This window comes from Trichechus manatus, unplaced genomic scaffold, assembly GCF_000243295.1.
Source record: "Trichechus manatus latirostris isolate Lorelei unplaced genomic scaffold, TriManLat1.0 scaffold00136, whole genome shotgun sequence".
Lineage (NCBI taxonomy): Eukaryota > Metazoa > Chordata > Mammalia > Sirenia > Trichechidae > Trichechus > Trichechus manatus.
Window position 1 is genome coordinate 3,955,798 of NW_004444072.1, and position 16,960 is coordinate 3,972,757.

At 36.8% G+C, this 16,960-nt stretch overlaps 1 protein-coding gene across 5 annotated transcripts in view; it reads right to left on the reverse strand.

Moving 5' to 3' along the window:
* Window positions 1-13,136: 13,136 nt before the first annotated feature.
* Window positions 13,137-16,960, reverse strand: part of SATB1 (SATB homeobox 1) — a 104,932-nt gene continuing 101,108 nt past the window's right edge. For all 5 annotated transcript variants that reach the window (XM_023739557.1, XM_004385285.2, XM_004385284.2 and 2 more), the window contains one exon: window positions 13,137-16,379. In XM_023739557.1, coding sequence (XP_023595325.1) covers window positions 15,873-16,379 — 507 coding nt within the window. In that variant the 3' untranslated portion in view covers window positions 13,137-15,872. The remainder of the gene's footprint in view (window positions 16,380-16,960) is intronic.

The window sequence follows — 16,960 nt, forward strand, 5'->3', positions numbered from 1 at the left end:
ACAAGATATTGTAAAGCCTCAACAACAAAAAGTCAAATAACCCAATTTAAAAATGAGCAAAGGATATGAACAATCACTTCACCAAAGAAGACATTCAGGCGGCTAACAGACACATGAAGAAATGCTCACGATCATTAGCCATTAGAGAAATGCAGACCAAAACTACAATGAGATATCATCTCACCCCAGCAAGGCTAGCATTAATCCAAAAGACACAAAATGATAAATGCTGGAGAGGCTGTGGAGAGAATGGAACACTTATACACTGTTGGTGGGAATGTAAAATGGTACAACCTCTTTGGAAATCGATTTGGTGCTTCCTTAAAAAGCTAGAAATAAAAGTACCATACTATCCACGGTCCTCCTCCTTGGAATATGTCCTAGAGAAATAAGAGCCATCACATGAATAGATATATGCACACCCATGTTCATTGCAGCACTGTTCACGACAGCAAAAAGATGGAAACAACCTAGGTGCCCATCAATGGAAAAATGAATAAACAAATTATGGTATAGCCACACAATGGAATACTATGCAACAATAAAGAACAATGATGAAGCCGTGAAACATCTTATAACACGGAGGAATCTGGAGGGCATTATGCTGAGCGAATTCAGTCAGTCAAAGAAGGACAAATATTGTATAAGACCACTATTATAAGAACTCAAGAAAGGTTTAAACACAGAAGAAAACATTCTTTGATGGTTACGAGGGTAGGGAGAGAGGAAGAGGGTTATTCACTAACTAGATAGTAGATAAGAATTATCTTAGGTGAAGGGAAGAACAGCATACATTACAGGGGAAGTCAGCACAGCTGGACTAAACCAAAGCTAAGAAGTTTCCTGAATACAATCAAATACTTCGAGGGACACGGTAGCAGGGGTGGGGGTCTGGGGACCATGGTTTCAGGGGATATCTAGGTCAACTGGCATAACAAAGTTTATTAAGAAAATGTTCTGTATCCTACTTTGGTGAGTGGCATCTGGGATCTTAAAAGCAAGTAAGCGGCCATCTAAGATGCATCAACTGGTTCCAACCACCTGGAGTAAAGGAGAATGAAGAATACCAAAGACGCAAGGAAAGTGTTAGCCCAAGAGACAGAAAGGGCCGCATAAAACAGAGACTTCATCAGCCTGAGACCAGAAGAACTAGATGGTGCCCAGCTACCTCCAATGACTGCCCTGACAAGGAACACGACAGAGAGTCCCTGATGGAGCAGGTGAAAGGTGGGGTGCAGAACTCAAATTCTAGTAAGAAGACCAGACTCAGTGGTCTGAATGAGACTGGAAGAACCCTGGAAATCATGGCCCCCGGATTCTTTACCAGCCCAGAACTAAAACAATTTCCGAGGCCAACTCTTCAGACAAAGATTGGACTGGACTGTGGGACATAAAATGATACTCTTGAAGAGTATGCTTCTTAGCTCAGGTAGATACATGAGACTAAACAGGCAGCTTCTGTCTGGAGATGAGATGAGAAGGCAGAGAGGGTTAAGAGCTGGGTGAATGGACATGGGGAATCAAAGGTGGAAAGGAGGAGTGTGCTGTCACAGTATAGGGAGAACAATTAGGGTCACATAACAATGTACGTATAAATTTTTGTATAAGAGACTAACTTGAAACGTAAACTTTCATTTAAACTACAACAATAAACAAAAAAATAGTAAAAAAAAAAAAACCAATTCCATCACTCAAAAAACTGTTATCCCTTTGTTATCACACCTGTCCCACATCCCAGAGAACCAGTGATCTGTTCTCCATCCCTATAGTTTTGACTTTTTCAGAATTTCAAATAATTGTTCTCATGAGAAACCTGTACATAGATCAAGAGACAGTCGATTGAACAGAACAAGAGGATACTGCGTGGGTTAAAGTCAGGAAAGGTTGTATCCTTTCACCATACCTATTCAGTCTGTATCCTTCCACCATACCTATTCAATCTGTATGCTGAGCAAATAATCCAAAAAGCTGGACCATATGAAGAAGAACGCAGCATCAGGACTGGAGGAAGACTCATTAACAACCTGTGATATGCAGATGACACAACCTTGCTTGCTGAAAGTGAAGAGAACTTGGAGAACTTACAGGTGAAGATCAAAGACCACAGCCTTCAGTATGGATCACACATCAAAATTAAGAAAACAAAAATCCCCACAACCGGACCAATAAGCAACATCGTGATAAATGGAAAAAAGATTGAAATTGTCAAGGATTTCATTTTACTTGGATCCACAATCAACGCCCATGGAAGCAGCAATCAAGAAATCAAAAGACACATTGCATTGGGCAAATCTGCTGCAAAAGACCTCTTTCAACTGTTAAAAAGCAAAGATATCACTTTAAGGATTAAGGTGTGCCTGACTCAAGCCATGGTGTTTTCAATTGCCTCATATGCATTTGAAAGCTGGCCAATGAATAAGGAAGACCAAAGAAGAATTGATGCCTTTGAATTATGGTGTTGGCGAAGAATATTGAATACACCATGAACTTCCAGAAGAACTAACAAATCTACCTTGGAAGAAGTACCACCAGAATGCTCATTAGAAGGGAGGATGGCAAGACTTTTTCTCACATACTTTGGACATGTTATCAGGAGGGACCAGTACCTGGAGAAGGACATCATGCTAGGTAGAGAAAAAGAGGAAGACCTTAACGAGATGGATTGACACAGTGGCTGTAACAATGAGCTCAAGAATAACAACAATTGTGAGGATGGTACGGACCAGCCAGTGTTTCTCCTGTACATATAGGGTAGCTATGAGTTGGAACCAACTCTAGGGCACCTAACAATGACAACAAGATAGTTTTGAATTTTTTACAATTTCAGATAAGTGGAATCATACAGAATGCAAACTTCTGAGACTGGCTTTTTTTTTTTCTTTTACTCAGCATAAAGCCTTTCAGTTCATCCAAATTGTTGCAGGTATCAATAGTAGTCCATTGTATGGATTTACCACAATTTTTTTGTCTATTCACATGATGAGCAACATCTTGATTGTTTTTAGTTTTTTTCTGAATTATAAATAGATTGCTATAAACATTGTATACAGGTTTTTATGTGAAAATAGTTTTCATTTAGTTAAATTAGATACCCAGTAGTGGGGTTTCTGGGTCATTAAGGAAATATATGTTGAACTTTGTAAGAAACTAACAAACCATTTTCCAAAGTGGCTCTAATGTTTTGTATTTCCACAGCAATGTTTGAGAGTTCTGGTTGCTCCACATCGTTGTCAGCACTTGATATTTTCCGTATTTTTTATTTTCACCGTTCCAATAGTTGTGTAGTGGTTTGAATCATGGCTTTTAATTAGCATTTCTCTAACAACTAATACCACCACCTGTCTGTTAACCAAAAGGTCAGTGGTTGGAACCCACCAGCAGCTCTGCGGGAGAAAAGACCTGGTCATCTGCTTCCGTAAAGATTCAAAACCCAAACCCATTGCTGTCGAGTCGATTCTGACTCACAGAAACCCTGTAAGACAAACCAGAACTGCCCATAGATTTTCCAAGGCTGTAATATTTATGTACCAGACTGTCACATCTTTCTCCCACAGAGCTTCTGGTGGGTTCTGACTGCCAACCTTTTGGTTAGCAGCTGAGCACTTAACCACTGTGCCCACCTGGGCTCTCCATAAAGATTACAGCCTAGGAAGCCCTACAGGGCAGTTTGACTCTAAGTCCTATAGAGTTGCTATGAGTCAGCATTGACTTGATGCAACTATTTTTTTTTTGATGTACAAATATCTCATTATAATTTTTTTCTTTTTTAAATGTACAAATAAATCTATATAATTTTTTTTTTTTTTTTTACCTCCATTGTCTTTTTTACTTCTCTCACTTCACACTGGCCCAGTAGAAAGTCATCTTTACATGGGCACCTGTGAAGAGACAAGCATGTGGGAACTTCTGTTCTAGTTTACATGTCTGGCAAGGGTGATTTTAAACTAACACTGCCTTGACCACAGTAAAGAGAGTATAACATTCTGTTAAATACACTACTCTCCAGGTTTCATTTTGTGGGGCTTGCAGAGAACAGTATCTTTCTACACTTGATCTGTAAAATTAAGTTGCTTGTTCCATGCAGGACATGATAACACATAGAGCCAGACTCTGGGTTGATGGTTCAGTATAGTATGGGAATAAGGTCCATGAAAAGGACTGTGATGGAGGAAATTTGTTGCTATTTTTTTAATGTATTTTTATTGTAAGTCATACTTTCTTATATTTTCCCCATTTTTTTAAACCCAGAGGGTGTTGTGATAGGTGAGTTTTTAGCAACGATAAAATAAATAAATAAAATTAAAATAAATACTGGTTCCAATCCAGACAGAATTAGGCTCTGCGGCTGTTTTACCCTAGACACACTGACAGCATCACTCGGCATCCGTGAAGAATCGAGAGGTTCCTCCTGGGTTCCAAAATGGTCAAGAACATTTCTCTAGGACATGGCACCCAATCACTGGGTCTACAAAAAGGGCTTTCTTGAAATAATGTAGGTTCTCCATGTAAAAAGAAATCTTTGAAATCCCCTTGGTCTTGGTGTACTTCAATAAAACTCTCTCTAGACTGAACATTTCCCTAAGGGCCATCAAGCCAAGTGCCAATTTTATCTCAAATTCTCAGAGGAAAAGCTTACAGTTGTCAGTGGTATGTCCTTCTCAAGATGGAACTAAGACAGATCTAGCTTTCTGCTGGGCCAGGAAGCATTGATTGCAGGAGAGAGCAAATGCTCTCACAGTCTAATCAATCTCAGGGAGCAGATGGATACAGCGGTTAGTGCAAAAACAATTTTGCCAAGAATATTAACACTTCTAGAGTTTATCAAAAAGTGGTGAAGTTACTAGACGACAATTTTCTAAACTTATAGAATATTTACTTGTGGGCCACAGGGTATAGGATCTCTGGTCTTGTTCTCTTGTGTAAACCCAATGAGGTAATTAGTAAAAACTAAGTTCTTCATACACATCAAATTAAATGTGGAATTGAGAACAAATCAGTTTCGTACTTAAAATATGCTCCAACTTGTCTGAAAGATACTGAAATGATTATTTTTCTTTGGCACAAATTATCTAGATAATTGCTTTAATTACTTACGTTTGCAAATCTAGGCATAGTTTAATGATCTAGAGTAGGGGCCAACAAACATTTTCTGTAAAGGACCAGAGAGTACACAGTTTAGGCTTTGTGGGCCATATATCTTTTTCACAGCCACTAAAGTCTGCTCTTGGAACACAAAAGCAGCCATGGAAAATACATACATGAATGAATATGGCTGTGTTTCAATAAAACTTTATTTGCAAAAACAGGTGATGGGCCAGATTAACCCATGGGCCACAGTTTGCTGATACCCGATTTAGGGCATTATTATTGTCATTTGATCTCCTCTAACATTATATGTAGAAATACTGTCTTTTTCTAAAATTAAGTCACTATTGGAAATACCAGACTTATAAATATGCAGTGTTTTTAAAGTCATTAAATGAGGTTAGTTTGCCCAGTGACTCCAAGAAATTTATTTTACTTATAATATGGAAATATGCTTTCCCTTTGAGTAATCGCACATAACAGCCAAAGTCTTCCTATTTCCTCTCCAGCATCTCATTTATCTTTCTCTTCCTTTTCCTAGCTCTCTTCTCTTCTTTCCTTAGTTTTGTTCTTCCACATAATCCTCCTCCTATTTTCCTTTCCATATTTCAGTTTCATTTTTGTTGAATAGAATTTTGTGGCCGAGCCTGAGTTGGGTGTTTTAAGTACGCCCCTTGCGGCAAATAGAGAAAGACCAGTGAGTGCCAAGGCAAACACTACAGCCGCGTTTTGAAAGGCAAAAGGGTTGTTGGAAGATACATCCACTGGAGCAAATGGCACAATCTCTCTGTGCCTCAGTTTAAACATCAATAATCAAGCGATATCGATGGCAGCTAACAACAACAACAGCAATGTATCTACCTTACATGGTTGTTATATAAATTAAGTGAATTTGTATTTGTCAAGGACTTGGAACATAAGGTCTGTTCTAAGTGGCACGTAATAAACACCTATGAGTTTGTTTTATTATTATTGATTTTCTAAAACTCAGAATTAAATTTGCACCCACTAGTGTCCATTCCTGATAAAAACTATATGCAAACTAGTAATGGAAGGGAACATCTTCAGCTGATAAAGGGCATCTACATCTATGCTAACATCATACTTAATGGTAAAATACTAGATGCTTTCCTCCTAAGTTTAGGAACAAAGCAAGGATTTCTGCTCTCACCACTTAACACTGTACTGGAGGTTCTAGAAAATAATATAAAATAAATAAAGAAGGCATTTAGATTGGAAAGAAGAAATCAAAATAAAACTGTATTTGTAGAGGATATGATTACTTATGTGGAAAACCTTATGGAATCTATAAAAAAGCTACTAGAACTATTCAATGAGTTTAGGCTAGGTTGCAGGATAAAAGATAAATATACAAAAAAATCATTTGTGTTTCTATATAATAAAAAACTGAAAACAAACCCATTGCCCTCAGCCAATTCCAACTCATAGTGACCCTGTAGGACATAGTACAACTGCCCCAAGGCTTTCCAAGGAGCAGCTGGTGGATTCGAACTGCTGACCTTTTGGTTAGCAGCCACGCTAGCTCAGTGGTTAAGTGCTACAGTGAGCTACAGCTGCTAACCAAAAGGCCAGCAGTTTGAATCCACCAGCCGCTCCCTGGAGACCCTATGGGGCAGTTCTACTCTGCCCTACAGGGCCGCTATGAGTCAAAATTGACTTAACGGCAATGAGTTCTATATAACAGCATTAAATAATTGGAAATTGAATTTTTTTAAAATATCACTTACAATGGAATAAAATATATTAATTTAGGAATAAATTTGACCAAAAAAGGTTTATGAACTGTGCACTAAGTACAGAACTTTGCTGAGATACCTTAAGCGCAAGCCCGTTGCTGTCAAGTTGATTCGGACTCATAGTGACCCTACAGGACAGAGTAGAACTGCCGCATAGGGAGTGCCTGGTAAATAGATTCGAACTGCCGACCTTTTGGTTAGCAGCTGTAGCTCTTAACCACTACTCCACCAGGGTTTCCAAGATAAATTAAACGAGACCTCAATAAATGGGAAGGCATAAAGTGTTCATGAATCAATATTGTTAATATGTCATTTCTACTCCAAAATAATCAATAGAGTTAAAGCAATGCCAATCACGATCCAACAGACTTTTTTAGAAATTTACAAGATGAATCTAAAATCCATAGGGAAATCAGAAGACCTGGAATATCCAAAACATCTTTGAAAAACAATGATAAAGTTAGAAGACTTAGACAAGAGTTTAAGACTTAAAGCTATAGTAAGCAAGATAGTGTGGTCTTGGTGTAAAGGTAGACAAATATCAGTGAAACAAAATAGGGAGTCCATAAAAGATAAACACATATATGGTCAATTGATTTTTGAGAAAGGTGAAATGGTGATTCAGTGGAGAAAGAACAGTTTTTTTTTTAAATAGATGGTGCTAGAACAATTGGAGTTCTATATGCAAAAAGAAAAGGAAAGGAAGAAGGGAGGAAGGAAGGAAAGAGATAAAAGGAAAGAAAAAAATTTAATCCATTCTTTGCGCCATATACAAAAATTAATTCAAAACGGATCATAAACCTAAATGTAAATCCTAAAACTATAAAATTCTTAGAAGAAAATATAGGAGAAAGCCTTTGTGATCTTGGATTAACCAAATTTTACTTCTATATGACACAGAAAGCAAGATCTTCAAAAGGAAAAACATGGATAAATTAGGCTTCAAAAAAATAAAGTACGTCCCCTCTTTAAGACATGGTTAAAAGGATGAAAAGACAAGGCTGGCAGGAAATATTTGCAAATCACATATCTAATAAATGTTTTGTAACCAGAATATATAATGGACTTTCAAAACTTAGTAAGAAAGCAAACAATCCAATTTAAAAATGGGCAAGACTTGCTTGAACTTTTGCAAATAAAGCACATGGAAAGATATTCAACTATGGAAATGAGATTCATTAGGAAATGCAAATTAAAATCATAATGAGCTATCACTATACAGCTATTGTTGTTGTTAACTGCTGTCCAGTCAGCCTCTGACTCATGGCAACCCCACGTGTTACAGTGTAGAATTGCTCCATAGGGATTTCTTGGCTGTCATCTTTACGGAAGCAGATCTCCAGGCCTTTCTTCTGCAGAGCTGCTGTGTGGGTTCAAACCACCAACCTGTAGGTGAGCAGCCAATCACAAACCACTTGCACCACCCAGGCTCCTACATACCTATTAGCGTGTCTAAAATTAAAAAGCTTGATCATACCACGTGTTGATCGACATGTGTGGAGCAACAGGAACTCTCATACTCTGCTGGTGGGAATGTTAAATGGTACTTTCACTTTGGTAAACAGTTTGGCTGTTTCTAATAGCCAAAAACTGGAAACAACCCAAATATCTATCAACGGGTTAATGGATAAACACACTGAACTATATCCACAAAAGATAGTACAACTTAACTATGAAAAGGAATAAACTTGGATGGACCTTAAAATAGTTATACTGAGTGGAAGAAGTCAGACAAAATGCAAATATTCTGAATGATTCCATTTATATCAAATTCTAGAAAATGCAAACTAAGGTACAGTGACAGAAAGCAGTTCACTGATTTGGTGGGGGTGGTGATTGATGGGGATGGGAGGGAGGGACTACAAAGGGACCTGAGGAAACTTTTGGGGGTGATGAGTATTTTTATTATGTTCCCAATTGTGTGTGTGTGTTGAAAACTTATCAAATTTTACCCTTTAAATATGCACAGTTTATTGTATGTCAATTGTCAATTATTCCTCATAAAGCTATTAAAATTTTTATAGTTCATTCTACGAAATTGCATAGAATCTTACGGAGTGCATTTCTGTGTGTCAATCTTAACTTTCAGTTTATGTATTTTCTATCCAAATTTTGCACTGATCCTGCTTTATTTTTTTCTTCTGTATCCTATTTATTGAAGGATACGTGAAAGTCCTAGCAAATTATTTTTTATAATAAGATGAACTATAAAGCACACAAATACAGCAATGTCGTATTTTCAACAGGGCCATGAGATATGATATTTAAAAATTAACAAAATCCTCCTCACATATGTCGGTATAAAACGCAACATTGAGAGGATTGCCCATGGGCTATGGCTCTTTTAAGGAAATAACTCCTTTCATTCCATACCATATGCGCAACATATCTTCTGAATTGTCTGATCTCATTCATTCATCAAACATATATTTCTCTGCCAGGATTTGAGCGATATGAGTATGTGATATTGAATTTACTTGGCCATATATGATTGATTGTAGCTGTGATTTAAATATCACATGAAAAATTGTAGACACTAGATAGAAAGTCTTAATGATGTTAGATGCATGGTTTCCTCTCTATAACGTTATTTTCTTCTTAGATGTCATATTTTCAGAAACATCCTGACACATTCTCACATTTGAGGGGCTTGATTCATTTGATACATTACCCTTTTTAAAAAATAGGATTAATGCCAAATGCTTCCATGAACGCCAATGATTATATCACAGAATTATTAATTTAGTTTTTCACTTAAAGAGTAAATTCACTGGACTGTACCAACTGGAGTGTGAATTAACTCATTGTAGTTTGAAACGGAAGGATTATCAATACAGCTAACTTTTTATTATGTTTCTATTTCTTGAATCACATGCCCATTTAGAGATTTTTCTCCGCAAAGCTAAAAAAAATGTCTGTCCTTTTTAATTTAGTCTTCATGGGCATGCTGCAAATATTCTACCTTGCTATGTTTTTCAAGCCTATTGTAGTGGAGCCAATTCTTCATTTTCTTTGCTTCTCACCTGTTTCTGTCTATTTATTTGTGTATAAGATGTCAAAGGAAAATGAAAAGTAACACCTCAAAATACCACCTTGAAAAAGAAAATGCCAACAAATTCTTTTCTGCACCTGAAGCTTTTAATTCTTTAATCCACCGTGGAATGTCGCTTAATTACATATTTTATTATGCATAACTGAAAATCATGTACTTTAGTTTCAACAATGATATGAAAGCATGTATTGTTTATAAATAAAGAGAGGCTGGTTTGTCTATTTTTTTATGGTACAAATATTTGTGGAATTCTCACAGGTTCTCCTTCTAAAACTTGGTTTTTTTAATATTCTCAGAGAGCTCTCAAAAAAAAAAAAAACCACTTTTTTGAGTTTTTAATGTTCTCTCTAGAAATTAGAAAATTCTTTACTTTGCAAAACAGCAAGATGATGTCATCATATCATGATGGGCAAAATTCTCGGGCAATTAGGATATTTTGGTAGAAATTTCATCTTTTACTATTTCACAAAGCATTTATTAATGGAAAAAAAAATCCAATTATTGAAGCTGGGTGATGAGTATGTGAGGTTTCACTATACTCATATACCCTCTTTGCAGGCTTGAAAATTTCCATGATAAAGTGCTTTTTTTTTTTTTTTTTTTTTTAAAGCATTTGTTGTTATAGATCTTATACCGGATGGCAGAACTTGGGGGTACTATTTCACGATGAAACATTCCATACACTTGATTTCAATTACTTAGTTATTGACTTTTTCATATTAGCAAACTACATATTATATATTTGAAATTTTTGAATTGCAATTAATTTTTTTCCCTGCATTTACTGCATTTGAGGAAGCCTTCACTAAGGAGAAAAGAGAAGACAGAGATTGGAAGATAGAAGACTTTGGTTTGAGACCCAGGTGGCCGTTTAACAGCTGACCCAATGGGTAGCCTCTTTGAGTTTCCCCTTCCTTGACTCTGAAGTGGGGAATTTCAGTCCCTGCCTTAAGTACCTCATAGTGGAATTGAGAGGCTTGAAATAAGCTACTGTCTATGGCTTTGTCTTGTAAAACGAAGCTTTCTACAAGAGTTGTTGCTACTATCATTTTAAACAGGTCTGAGTACAAGTCTAGGAAGGGGGCCTCAGGTAGGTATGGAGCCTTTGCAGTTCTACCAGGTCTGGCAAAACAAATATTTAAAAATTAAAATTGGAACCAACAGTGGAGTAGGTGAAACCTGTCCCTACATTAAGATGCTGTTCTACAAGTTTGTGCTCACTTTGCATCACATTGCCACAGACTCAGTGAATTAATGGACACATTTAAATATTTGAACCTTTTCAACATTTTCATCTAACAGGCACTGTTTGCGTCTGTGTGTGCGCGTGTGCGCGTGTGCACACGAGTGGAAAACCAGGACAGCACATGGGACGTCATTTCTTTTTGGGGGAAGAGGATACGACGGAGCCCTGTGTTGGCGCAGTGGTTAAAGCGCTCGGCTGCTAACCAAAAGTTAGCGGTTCAAACCCACTAGCTGCTCCACAGGAGAAAGACGTGGCAGTCTGCTTCTGTAAAGATTTACAGCCTTGGAAACCCTAAGGGGGCAGTTCTACTCTGTCCTATAGGGTCGCTATGAGTCGGAATTGACTCCCAGGCAATGGATTTTTGGTTTTTTAAGGGTATGAATGAAAGGGTTTGTCATTGTATTGAATACATCTTCTTTGGATACCATAAAAATCAATATTTCCGATTCAGCTAAGAGTAAAGCAATAATGTTCAACACTTAACGTGGTGCAAAATGTGTCACTTTAGAGTTTCTATGCCAGTGTTAACATATACAGTATAATGTACTGGTCTACTTCAGTCCCACATCAACCACCTCATCATCAGTTCTCATAGAAAACAGGGTCCAAGTCATGTGCTTTTGATCACAGTAAGAGCAGCTGAAAATAATTGATGGAAGGTGACTTAATACACAACCTTGGTACTGAATTTGTGTTCTTTAAATAAAATTAAACTTGAAAATATCTATGACTCACATAAGTAGGGTAAGGTAGGAAAGACTTAAAAATGCTGCTCATCTTTTAAATGTTAATTCCAAACTATTTTTATTTAACATTTGGTATTGTTAAACAAGTATTCTGGACATACACCTTCCACCACATTTCTTTAACGAGGGTACTTTATATTTATCAAAAATGTGCATGTTAATAGATTTTAGTTTATCCTGTCAGAAGACATGCAAGTATTTAGTATTTACATTAACAGTATTGCCTCAGAAGAAACACCAAGTCCATAATATTCCTCTTTAAAACGTAAAAAATATTATTTGTAAGGTAGACAATAGTATTAATTTAATATTTTAGATATCATTAGTATTTTGGGACTTCCATTGGTTTCCACTCTATCATGCAAATTTCTGGCTTGCTTTAATAGTCCTGTTTCTATCAGCTAGATTATAGTGTATACACATTTTAATTGCTCTTTTTGAAAATATCACCAGGCAGTTCAGAACACCTCATTTATTGAAAATATTACTGTGTGACAATCAAGGACCTTGGTATCAGCCAGATGTTAACAATAGGGAATAGGGCAGAATCGAATAATGGGATGTATAGGATTTGCATTTTCAATCTTGAACCATTTGAAGATGTTTTCTATTCAAGCTATGTATTTTAGATAAGCACAGTCAGACATAGATATCACTAGTTGGGAAAGAAAATAAACCCAAGAACACCTTGTGTAAGCTTAGAATTCCTTAGAACTAAATGTTAATACACACTTCAGACATAATATGTACAGACTTTGTAACTAAGTGCCACACAAGTAGGGCACACATAGTAGTTACCTTAGTTTTCAAAGAAGGTGATGTGTCAACTCTGTGTATTGTGTGCCAAGGAGATACTATCAACATCATTTTTTGCATAATGTGCAAGTATTATATGGCCACAAAGGGTAATACAAATTAGTGGCAAAGTGCTGAGTAAAGGAATCCACGACAGATTCAGATGCACAAGGTCGAATATTACCCGTAAACTACCTGACTCTGCTAAGGTCTTAACAGCACAAAGCGCTATGTCATGCCCAGCTTTTATAAGTATCTGAAATATTTGGACACAATGAAGCTTGTTAAAAGGAGTTTCATTAAAGCCACTGGCAACAAGGGGACTGGCAGGAACGATAAATGACACTGGGAGAGCAAGGTGGAATATTATGGGATAAGTTTTTTCCAAAATGTGCCATCTTCCCTGAAGGCAATGTTTGCTCACTCCATGACTATCATTATTTATTAACATGTGCTTTTTTTTTTTTTGGTTTAAAATATCAAATTAGTAAAGTCATACTTAAAAAAATTAAAGGGCCTAAGGGAGAATTTCATTAGCATTGTTATGTTAATTTCTAAGACACAATCATCGACTCGTTAAAAACGTTATTTCCAAAGAGGTTAGGAAGTTATTGGGAAAGGGAAGATCTTACCTGCAACCCAATTCCTCCTTTCATTATTATTTTTTCACTAAATACTTGACACCTTAAGTGCTTGGCTAGTAAAATAAAATAAAAATCAATTCAACTCTCTCTCTAGCCTTTTCCCTTAAACTTGGGGGAAAGAAGATGAAGCTACCTTCTCATTAACTTCATGGCATACTAGCTTCTACTAATTTTCTATTTCTTTTTTAACACACAGAATCTAGTTTGTTTTCTCAATTCAAATTCCTCTTGCTCAAATGATTAGTTTTCTGAACTCTAGTGAGCAAGAGTGTTTAAAAGTTATTTTTGCACTTAATAAAAAGGAATTGAAAACTTTTTCAATACAATTTTAACTTTGCAGCAAACCAGCTGCCTTCAGAGCAGCTCAGCTGGGCTTCAAAAGTAAATGGTAATTTAAAGCTGAATTGGGAGTTTTCAACGCGCCCGATTCAGTTTCTTAAGTAAAAGTTCAACATTAAAGCAGCCCAGTCACCTACCAAGGAGATCATCGGGGCCTGGGGAAATGGTAGGCAGAAAGAAAACTGGTGATTGTAGAACTTCATCTCAAGAACCTAGGTATCCCTATTAAGAAAATCCAAGAAACCTTAAAAAGCAGCAGCAAAGATCAAGTGAATGGAATACAAAAAATCTGAAACACTGGCCTCAATCCTTTCTGTAAGTTAGCACACTTCATTTTATATCTTGGAGTTTACTAAGTTCTGTTTTGCAAGAATCAGCTATTACCTTTTAAAGAAAAATTGTGTTTAAATTTCAGGTCTGTTATTCTTACACTCTTCATGCAGTTCTTAAAAGAGTTATGATATACACAACCAAATGAGCTCAGAATTAACTTATAGTCCATTTGTAACTTGCAAAATAAAACCATTGCTTGCTAAAGGGTGTTTACACAGAAGATCTATTTTTTTCCTACTTATTTTATGTTCCTATGAATGGCCTTAAAGATATTTATACATTAGCTTAAGGAAAATTGTTGCCATAATTGAACTATTAAAACAAAAAGCACATGTATTCATTCTAAGTGCATCACTGCCAGATACTGGATTTCTGTTTTTGTTGGAGAGTCTTTTGACCACCCTGCTGTTCATCAAGCAAAATGTTAACCAAAAACAGACTATCATCTTCATTGTTAAACTTAAAAAATGAGTGTCTGTGACTTAAATTTACAGTGTTTCAAGGTGACTTTTCAATTGCTCTTTCGAAAGTTGGTAAAATATCATCAAGAAAGTATTAACATGCACTTTAATGAGAAGGCCATCCTTGGACTCTTTTTCTTAGTTACTTCACATAAGCAGACAAACCCTACCATGTCATACCATACAAACAAGTTTAATTGTGTAGTTACAGTCAATAACCACTCCTAATCAGAACATTTCTGCATAAAGAAAATTGTGATACACTTATAAAAACAGCCAGCTGTAACAAAATAGCTGGTGTTTTCATAGCCATAAACTCATAAAAAAGAAATACACCTTTATACAGAAATTTTATACAGATGTAGCTTTAAAATTGATTGTAAACCAAAGGAAGACACATTGCAAACATCAATTATTTTCACATTAATTGCATAATTTTCTAAGGTGATCTATTAGTTTTATTTACCTAAGCTTATTTGCATGATAGTAAAAATTGCATACAACAATAAGAGTGAAGCTTATAGTATGAATTGCTTGGATAACATAGAGCACTTTTTATAGGCAACTGTGTAAAGCACATTTTCTCTATTTAAAACTTTTAAGACACTTTGTTTTACTGCCCATTAAAATACATTTATAAATAGAAGAAACAAATCAGTATGGTAAACAAGAGAAGCAATATTACATTTAACGGAAACTTCCAAAAAATTAATTACAACCTGATGCTGCAGGATCTACAAATAAATAATGAGGACTTAACTGTGTTTCACATTTTGTTTTTTGTTTTTTTTTTTTAAAATCATGTAACAATGAGAATGAAAAAAAATTACAGTGAACTTTTATTTTCAAAATAAAAACAAATTTGAATTACGGCAGTGCCATATAATACAAGGCATTTGTTGGCATATGTCATTTTTAAACTGCATTCCACAGTCTATAGTTCTTTTGTAACATACAATAGAGTAACAAACTCTTTTTTTTTTTTTTTAAATAAGGGGCGAGTTGCGAGTTTCCAAAGATCAGTGTGGAGTGTTACAGAAATAATTAAAGGAAAGGAAATAATAATCATAGAAGTTATAATGCTTGTTTGAAGGCTCCAGAATTTAAAAAAAAAAAAAAAATCACTGGGGTCATGCTTATGGGGTACACACCTTGGTGCCTCCCATGAACACAAATTTTAATACCAAACAATCCTTGATGCTTCACCTGGGGCTGCCAAGCAGTTCGTAGAACAGAGAAAAACATTTAGTGCAGAGTCTGTATGATCCTTTCCCGACTTTCCCGTCTGTGCAAGCTTCTGAAGATTCATTGGCCAAACAATGAACAACAAAGGTTTTCGGAGAGAAGACAAGGTGGACTTTTCATTTGTTAGTAAATACCAGTGGCACTGTTGAATGAAAATAATACTTTCATCTCAGTCTTTCAAGTCCGCATTAATGTCTGTGTTCCCTTCCACGGAGAGCTCTTCTTCTAGTTTCACTGAAAAAAGGGTGTTAGCATTTTTATCTTGGACACTCTCTTCTAAATCCTTAAGCAACTCCTCTTCTTTATATTCGGCGACATCTACCTCTAAACCGGAATTGTCCTTCAGTTTCCCGTGGTGCTTTAGATAATACCGCTGGTTCTGAAAGAACTTGATGATGGTGTACTTGGGAAGGTCAAGTTGAGCGGACAGAGTCTGGATGGCCTCTTCGTCTGGATACAGGCCTACGTCTTGTATAAAACTCTGGAGGATGCCCAGGGCTTCCACTGAAATTTTTGTTCGTGGCCGGGTCTTCTGCCGATTCTCCTCCTCGGACTCGGCGGGCGAGGCCACGGTGGGCTGCCGTGGGGGGAGCCGAGGGCCAGCCTGCTGCTGGGGCTGTGGCTGCGCAGGGGGCGGCGCCTGCTGCTGCTGCTGTTGCTGTTGCTGCTGCTGCTGCTAAAGAGAAACCAGGAGACAATCAGAGCTCTCCTCTCTCACAGGTCTACACTGAGCGTCCACTATTAGAAAACATGGAGTTCTGAATCCCGCAAATAGCTACTTCTACAGGGACAAAGATTCAGAATGTAAGGGCAGGCCAGCTAAATGGTCCACAGCATTAGAGAAAAAAAAATGGTATGAACTAAAGGTATGAACTAGTACGGCTTTAGAGGGCTCCGGTGAGTATTTACCAGAGCTCAGTGGAGCCTCCCTGGGTTCTCAGTCTGGCTCCTGGAAGTGAAAACCCAGCACTCTGAAAATGCAAGCCATCAACTTCACCAGAAGGATGCGCATCAAAGGCGAAGACAGCAAAGCAAATTATGACGTAAATAATTAACAAAGATTTAAAATGAAGATTGAGAAATCAGGATTTCAAAGACATTTTAGAATGGTGAGCCGCAAAGCCTTGGAGAAGGAGATGTGCGTGTTGCCCTATTTCATCCGATGGCTGAAACATGGAACAAGAATAGAAAGTCACATTTAAATTCCAAATAAAATGGTTACGTGTTCGCTTAGCATTTTCTGAGTCCAAAGGAGTT